Below are 9,019 nucleotides of genomic sequence, written 5' to 3' on the forward strand. Positions count from 1 at the left end.
CCAGGTTCCTGTTTAGATTTTGAATGTACAGATAAGGACCAAATCTTGTAAAACAGAGTTGTAACCAGATCGGTCTCCTGATTGATTAAAGGATCAAAGTCCAGATCGCCCTATATATACGTAGGGTCGGAGGCCGGTAGAGGGACACCCAACATAGACAAAAACATATCTACTTTATTTCCACGCATAGCTTTTCTTTTTGTTCCTTTTCCCCCATCGACTCCTCTGTTCTTGCCTGCAAGTTCAGAGATCGCCGTGGCAGTAGGCCAACCCTACGCCGCTGCACCCGGAAAACAGGACCTAGACGTCGCTTAGGTTCTGTTTGCTGTTGATCCGTTGAAGATTCGTCCAGAAGAATCAAGTTTTCTTTGAGATCAGCAAGAAGAAGGCTGTTCTGTTCCTCATACAGCAAAAGACAGCAGAAGAGAAGACCGGCTAGATTGTTGATCACTTCAGGAATTGAGTGTGTTGCTGTGCATACGATTTTTGCCATCAACAACTTTCTTTCTTCTCGCTCTTCAAAAATCAACACCAGAATTGCCTCGAGTCGCCCACAAGGTCAGACCTCAGACGACGTACATCATGGGATGCGATGCTGATGGTCCAGCAACCCACCTGAGACCGAGAGCACATCTCAGACAGTGACGAGAATAAAGGAGTCAATTCATCATGCCCAAGGTTAAAGGAGCATAAAGTCTGCTGCCATGCCATCAGGGGGCACGCTAGTGGAGTACTATCTTTTCACTACTACCCATTATTTTCAATTGGCAGTTGGATTTCCAAGCAACGGTCACGATATTCCTTGCGTAGTACGTGAGGAACAGACACAAGAGATTCTGCTCCGGAATCGCTTCACAACAAAGACTCCGCTCGGCCCAGGTTCACAGATAAATGTCCCGGAATCAAATCACTACGCACTCCAAAAGAACCACTAGAATATTTTTATCACATTTGTGGAGTACATTCAGCAAGGGGGCAGAGTAAAAGTGTGTCTGATTTGTGTGACACTGTTCCGCGCAATGTGGTACTAAAAAGCTTTCGCGACAACATTTACCTACCTTGGAGGTCGGGAATGCATCATCTTGACACTGGATCTGCAGGCACTTCAGTTGTTCGAGCAACAAGCAACCGTATTATTGCACACGGTACTTACAAGACTGAAGAAACAACGGTGAAATTTACACTCATACCAGTTCGGCCCCTGTGCTGTGACTCTACAGCTTGTCTATGAACACCAACGACTCGACTATTCTATGCTGCATGCAGGCAGAGAAATTACATGGCGGGTGGCTGCTGCACATCAGTAATTTGTTTCACGTGCGTACTACCATATCAGACCAGAAGATCAAGTGAGTGGAGCAACCTGATTGCCACGTCATCTTAAGCTAGTGTAACAGGAGGAAGAACGTCGTGATCTATGGCACAAGAAATTGACCAGGTGAACAGGGCAACTCACACCAAGAATCACGCGTCTTCTGTCCATCGGAATCCGACAGGAAGAAACAGCACAGCGGTCTAGCTGAAGAAATCTACTGCGCCAGGCAGAACTGAGAATTTGGTCGGAAGAAAACCGAAATGCTCCCCGTCAGATTGCACAAAGACGTCGCCGTTAGGCACCACTTCTGCCACTTCAACTGATTGTACTCTGCAACAGCAATGTTGTTCGTCAGATGAAGACATCTATCAAGATTGTTGAATTAAACTGTGCTTGCTGTGTTTCAGAAACACCTTCAGAAATCAGAACAATGATTACTACTTCAACTGCTCGAACTAGTGTTTTGAAAACTAACCAAATGCGCTTAGCAAAGCATTTTCACGTTACCCACGCGCTTCCATAAAAAACAATTTCGTGTTTGGCTAGTTCTTACATAAACGGTCAGAGGGCTCAGATATTGTTCAAAAAAAAAACACACCAAACTTTTGGACCTTTGCCAGACATTAAGATATTATAGCAAACAGTACTAATGAAGAATGGTAACAAATACTAGAGTAATCGATCAACATAAATATGTTTTAAGAGGTTGGCCTATATGTTCAAACATTCCAAGCGCCCAACTACCTTCCTTGGGAACATAAAAAGCAATATGCTTTCTGCAGTATCTGTGTGTTTTCCATGCAGGGTTTTTTTTTCTACAAAAGGCACATCATCCAAGTTCACAGAATCATTTTAGATAGTAATATCCTTTTCACTCTCAAGTGCAAGAACCTTAACAAAACCCGATGTATTGTTTACCTTATTGATGACACGCCATTCACCGTTAAGTGTGTGCCTCCATACAGCCTATGTAGCTTAAGAAGAAAACTGTACCACTTGAAATCTTGGATAATAACAACCTGTAAAACACCTTACAAATTACTACAACTCTACAAGCGTGCCATTTACTCTAAATTGTAAAATTAATTTTGACTGGCTTAGGCACCTGAAGGTCACCGCTAAAAGGATCAACTGTTGGAGTAATCTTCATGCCACCACCAAAGTACTTGGCATTTCCAACGCATAGAGCAGTGACTTTATCAACTGTTCTCCATTCTCCTCCATTTACCTATTATATGTGTTATCAAATTGCAAAGGTTCAAAATTACATGGGCAAAAAAAGCTGTATAGTGCAACTCACTTGGAAGCAAAACCTACATAAAAGCTCACCTTTATTCTCAAATCTCGATTAGTATGACCCCAAAAGCCTCTTAAAGCTCCCAGAACATAACATAAGTTGCCAAACCTCTTGTACATAGAAGCAAAATAACCTGCCTTGGCACTCCTGTAGGCATAGCAATTTTTAAATTTCCAACATATACATTGAATTTGATGTTTCAAATTATCATTATCCACTTACAGATGGATGTCAGCAACATTTATAAAGAAATGTTGGTCTCCATTTGGACCTTCCATCATGCCAATGTCTAATTTTGATTTAACTCCTGCAGAAAAGGTTTACCTGTGAGTCTGAGATGTTGGGCAGACAATTCCACTGAGTCTGAGTACACAGGTATTTGATCATGTTGGTCTTGGTTTCATAACTGTCACAAAACTGGGGAAGTTGTCACTGAAATGTTGAGTTTAGAGTGGCTAGAACTTTATCATCTGGTATGGCTATCCGCAATGATGAGACAGAAGATACGAAATTAGTTTAATCCGGTTACTATATATCCGTGTACTTTACTTGCTAACAGAGGAAGAATCAACATAGATGCTATATGAGGATAAAGTAGCAAGGAAGAAACCTCTCACAATTCGATCAATCGCCTGACGGGGATCATTTGACCTGGTTTAACAAGCAATAACAACACGTTCCAATGAAAATGGAGGTTACCAAACCACAAGGGCATATATAGAACATACAAGAATGACAAACAAAATTACCATCCAAATGTCCTAGCAAAGTCTGAGCCAGTTCCAAGTGGGATGAGCTGCAAAAGAAAAACAAAGTGCATCACTACTGAACGAATTCCATCATGTAAACATTCCAGAACACCCTAACAGTTATGTCTCAAAAGACAAAAAGGGCAATCTCCTTTTCTTTCAGCAAAGCAACAAGGTATGCCACTCACACCAAGTGCCGTCAAGTGATCAGGCCCTCGATCGAGAGCACGGACCGGGCTTCCTTTCCAAAAGAAGCCATTCACCACCTGCACACATGTGCTTCCGGTATCAAATGCAGGAAATGTCAACAATTTGCACCAATATCGTGCCAACACGCGACACACAAATACCTCATGAAGCGTCCCATCCCCGCCAACGGCGATCACAGCATCAGCACCGTCCTTTATAGCCTAAGGCACGCACAAGAGGACCAGTGTTCAGAGAACAGTGGGAACCCCATAGTGGGAAAATTAACAGGTGATGATTGAATTTGATATGAAGCGAGGCGCACACACCTCCCTCGTGACATCTATGGCGTGCGACGGGCCCGAAGTGATGCACTCGCAAATCTGATCACCCGATCGATACCCACAAACACAAAGGCACAAAGCAAAATATTCTGTGAGATCACCGAGTTATTTACCGCCGGATCTGAGCCCAAGCGTGGTCTCGCACGGCAATCGGAGCTTGCGGTTGTGGAGTGATGTGGTCTGCGGACTGCGGGGATCTAGGAGGTCTCAGAGGCTTACGTTGCATTGGTCGGCGAGGCGGGTGTGGAGGAAGGGGAGCAGCTGCTTCCACTGCTTGCCCGTCCGGCCATTGGCGCCTGCACAGCGGGATCCGCGCGACGCGGAGGGCGTTTAGAGTGGAGATACGTGGCCGGGGTGGGGTGGGGTGGAGGGGGAGGCTCCGGGTGGGGCGTACCGGAGGGGTTGACGACGAAGACGTAGTCACGGCGGCGGCCGGAGGAGGCCGTGGCGGCGGCGTGGTCGGAGGCGAGGCTGACGGCGCCCAACTGGGAGCGGCTGCGCGAGGCGCGCGGCCGGATCAGCGCCGGCCTCGGCGTCGCCGGCGAGGCCATGACGTCGCCGTTGCTTTATCCCGATTTGACTGTGGAGACACACACACACACGAGGGATGCTCGACGAAAAAGGCGCCGCTTATTGTAGTACGCCTTCCTATGGACAAAACAGGTTTTCATCGGGTTAGTTTTTTCAAGATACGAAAGATATCTTAGATCTGACCATTATCTATACTACTATTAAAAGAACGAACTTGAGTTTTTTTAAACCCACACCATAAAGTGTACACAGGATAAACACAACCCTTAGATCAAATTAAGTTACACACATCCCACCGTCTACATCATGTTAATAGTCTGTCAATCAGATCAACGACTCAGATGAAATGTTCTGCCAAGCGCCGTGGTCTGCCAATCCTATTAGCGCTCCGTGGCCCCTCGCGCAACACGCGGATCACCCACCGGCCCGCAACAGGGGAGTCGATTCCACCCGCCTCCGCCTCCGCCTCCCTCCTCTCTCCTTGCTGCCGCTATAGGACGCGGCCGGGTCGCTATCATCCTTCGAGCAGCGTCGACAACGCGGGATGCAGCGGGCTCAACTTGCATCTGCGATGCCGGTGTTCCTCTCCTCGGTCGAGCGTCGGCGGCGGCGGCGCGAGATGTAGCGGGCTGAACCTGCGTCGGCGGCGACGGCGACGGGTCTCCTCCATTCCCCTCCTCATGTTGCCCCTCTCCTTTTCCTTGCTTTCCTGCACCGGCGGAGAGGAAGACGCCCTCGGCTTCATGGCCTCCTCTCTAGGGCCAAGTGGTGGCTAGAGAACACTCCAGGAGGGCAGCCAAAAAAGAAGCCGAGAGAAAAGGGGAGGCAGAAGAGATCCGCCCGCACGCTCTCGCCGTCTCGCTCTACCTGATGGTGTTGTAAGGTCGGTCGGACAAGGGAACCCGGTTGCTGCCTAATGTCAAACGCCTTCTCCCTGAGAATTGAGATCATGCTCCCAGGTGCGTGCGTGGTGACCTTACCTGTTACCGTGCTTGATTTTTCTGGTTCAGAACATGTGTGCTCAATCTAAGTGCTCAAATGTGAGGTTGCAGTAGATGCTTGTTCTTTTTTTTTCATATAAACTCTCGAAATGGATGAATGCATAGTATTTCTGAGCTTTCTAAACTCTAGGAACCACTGAAAATTTTGGCATTGCAAGAGAAATATACTGCTGGGCAAGAGTTCATACCTTACTATTTGTCTCTGAATGACAGTACTCGCATTAGTTGATGCAGAATATGTCTATGGTTTACCAATGAGTTATAATGAGATTTCACTCTCTTGTAGGCTAAATCAACACCACTTGCTGGGATGGAACATGGAAAGCTATTGGCCGCTTGCAGTCTCACAATCTGTCAGACGCACAAGTGGAGTTTTGTTTGGCAATGCTTTTCTATTGAGCATATTAAGAGATCGTCATTTGTCTGTCTTTTTTATTAAGAAATGGCGAGTCATTTAGTAAGAGTTTGTAACTGGTTCAAGTACATGACTGTCAAGAAACGGTGCGTTTGACAACACATCTTCTATCAAGTTGCTGGGAATGTTGCCTGTACTCCGTGACAGTGCCACAACATTGGATTCATGCATTTGATGTCCTCTTGGATCCAGATTAGAATAAAACTAAATGTGTTCCTTTAAATCGCGTAGTTGCCTGATTTCATTTTTGCAAATAAAAAATGTGTTCCTTTAATTTGGTGTATGTATTTGTTTTCTGTAACCTATCATCATTTTCTTCTTTTTTTGCGCTGAAACAAAATGCATTCTTTCATATCAAAAATTGCAAGAGCACACGAGCTGTACACATATCCTTCCTTTTTGAATCTGCAGCCGCTTGCTTTGATTGTTATTTTTGGAAGGGTTTAGGCGAGTACGTCACAAAGGTAACACTGATCTGCTTCACACTTGTTATTTTCTTCTTCTTGGTAATTTGTAGTTCCTTTGACCTTCTAATTTTTATACCACTATTCTGCATTGCAACCTTTTCTTTAATAGGGAGACGTGCCAAATTTTCAGTCAATTATAGCGTGAATTGCATAACCTGCAACATTTGCCTATAGCCGATAGAATCTATGATCCCACCAGGGCTATCTCTATGAGCTAAACAATTATAGTACAAGACACACTCGAATTCAGAGTTTAGAGCCTCGTGAGCAATGTTGTAAGAGCTTATTGATGATCTGCTTGTTTCTCGCAAAATTGGGACGTGTTGGATGGTCCATGTGAGGCTATCTAAAAAAAATTCCTCTTAATTCTGTTTTGTTTGTATGATGGAATTTGATTAGATAAGAAGCCACATCTGGCGGCACCGTTCGTCTCATGGGCCCCCCATCTCGCTGCTCCCCTGTCTCATGGCGTCCAATAACCAAAGTGTTTTTTTTTTCAATTGGTATTATTTCTTTGCTGGTAATATTTATTATTGTAAATGGTGTGATCTGATGATGTATCCTGCATACAATTCAGTTAATTAAATGATGCAGCAGTCACTCCTGTACAATATGATCTGTAGTATACCCAGCTCTATGTGAGGGCAATGTGAACCAATGTAAAGGACTAGGTTCTTCCTAAATAGCACTTGACACTTTGTTGTGTATTTTGGACCTATGAAGAATTTAGCTCTGTAGATGCCATTGGTTTCTGGTATAGATGACATCCTTGATGCCACAGGTGGCTTTTCTTCGAAGATTGTATTCTTATTCAGTACTGTGTTGCAGTAAAGCCTTCTCATTTGTGTACAACTGTAACGAACCAAGTGCTCTTATTATTTGGGCGGTAATCTCATGCTGCTTAATGTGAGAGTGAAATGCCTGGCAAACTGCCTTGTGTCAGGTTCCAAGGAATATGCACAACGTTGATGATTCAACAAGAAAATAATGGTGTTTTCTTTGCATACAGTAGCATATTTGTACAGTAGACAACTTCAATGTTACAAGTACAAGGCATTTCATTCCATAGGCTTCGGAGTTCGGACCATCACTCACGGGAACACATGCAAAGTGTTAACATTTTCATTGCAGATCTTGATTAATTCTCCACATGACACAGATGCAGCCTGCGCACACAAAAAGGAAGGCAAAATTCAGATACAAAGAGTACTTTTCTTCTCTTACACTTCTATGCTTTGCAATCTTCAAGACCATTGCTCTCTGCTGGTCCATGTGAGGCTATCTGCTTTGTTTCTTCCTTTTGGGCGACCCCCTTGGCTTTGCTTAGTAATACATGTTGGTTGCAGTTCGATTTTGTGTGAATAAACACCTGCGATTGCAGGTTGTTGGCAGCTCGAGAACAAGGTTTAGGGTTTGATTTTAGGGATTAGAAGTTTAAGTTGGTATAATAGTATGCATACAAGTTCAGGTTTCAGAATAAACTTAATGCAAACCTGTTTTTACTAAAGTCACACGTGCGTTGCACGTGCATAATTACTAGTTAAAGAAAACGGTAGCAAGTATACAACGACTTAATAATCATTCGCCTATTTAGACGAGGTCCAGAAATGACAGAAGAAACATCGGTTGAAGCATTATGCCATGCAGTATATGTTTTCAATCCATCATCACTGGTCCAGAGGGCTACAGAAACCGGATCATGCCACTTAGGACATGAACTATGGTAGCACCCGTATGGTGCTGCCCCATGCTTACCACATAGACTGAGTAGGTTGAGGCTATCGGTTTCATTTTAATCTTCCAACGCAAAATTGTGAGGCCACCAGGGCTGAGCCCCACACCCTCTCTCTTCCTAAGTAGGGGCTGACGCATCTCCTCTATAGCATGCACTCTCTCTCTCTTGTGCTCTCCTACTTTTCTACCTTTTCTTGCTTTTTCACTCGAGGAAGTTGGCTCCTTTGCAGGAGTCACCTCTAGTCTGCAAGCTACCACTTTAATGCCATGGTGGCATCCGAACCTAGCTGGCATGCGGGGCACCGGTACTGAGGCTACCCGTTGGGCATGCCCTTAGCATCACTAAAGAAGACGTTGAAGTCACCGCACCAATGGCAGGCCAATTTCTATCTTCACAAACAAACCAACTGTCAAGATTTGAAGAGAGCCAATAGATATGGTGACACAAATTGTTGACGCCAAATCGGACATCGTCGGGGTAGAAAGAGGCCAAAGATACCTTATTTCAATATGTCATTGATGACCCACAAGTATAGGGGATCTATCATAGTCCTTTCGATAAGTAAGATTGTCGAACCCAACGAGAAGCAGAAGGAAATGACAAGCGGTTTTCAGCAAGGTATTCTGTGCAAGCACTGGAATTATAGGTAACAGATAGTTTTGTGATAAAATAGTTTGTAACGAGCAACAAGTAATAAAAGTAAATAAAGTGCAGTAAGGTGGCCCAATCCTTTTTATAGCAAAGGACAAGCCTGGACAAATTCTTATATAGTGAAAAGCGCTCCCGAGGATACATGGGAATTATCGTCAAGCTAGTTTTCATCACGTTCATATGATTCGCGTTCGGTACTTTCATAATTTGGTATGTGGGTGGACCGGTGCTTGGGTACTGTCCTTACTTGGACAAGCATCCCACTTATGATTAACCTCTATTGCAAGCATCCACAACTACAACAAAAGTATCAAGGTAAACCTAACCA

The 9,019-nt window shown here is 44.5% G+C and overlaps 1 protein-coding gene across 2 annotated transcripts; it reads right to left on the bottom strand.

Moving 5' to 3' along the window:
* Positions 1-1,109: 1,109 nt before the first annotated feature.
* On the bottom strand, positions 1,110-4,553 carry LOC123105778 (sphingoid long-chain bases kinase 2, mitochondrial). 2 transcript variants are annotated; one of them, XM_044527920.1, is made up of 13 exons: positions 4,286-4,553; positions 4,111-4,187; positions 3,877-3,930; positions 3,712-3,771; positions 3,550-3,627; positions 3,362-3,408; positions 3,223-3,263; positions 2,835-2,919; positions 2,645-2,759; positions 2,421-2,543; positions 2,234-2,334; positions 2,060-2,131; positions 1,110-1,645 (listed from the first exon to the last, which is right to left on the bottom strand). In XM_044527920.1, the coding sequence occupies exons 1-13, from the start codon at positions 4,440-4,442 to the stop codon at positions 1,516-1,518; spliced, it is 1,140 nt and encodes a 379-aa protein (XP_044383855.1). In that variant the 5' UTR covers positions 4,443-4,553; the 3' UTR covers positions 1,110-1,515. The 2 variants fall into 2 exon arrangements, with proteins under 2 accessions (XP_044383855.1, XP_044383856.1); XM_044527921.1 differs by lacking the exon at positions 2,060-2,131.
* Between the last annotated feature and the right edge of the window lie 4,466 nt (positions 4,554-9,019).

The sequence above is a fragment of the Triticum aestivum genome, chromosome 5A (genome assembly GCF_018294505.1).
Source record: "Triticum aestivum cultivar Chinese Spring chromosome 5A, IWGSC CS RefSeq v2.1, whole genome shotgun sequence".
NCBI lineage: Eukaryota > Viridiplantae > Streptophyta > Magnoliopsida > Poales > Poaceae > Triticum > Triticum aestivum.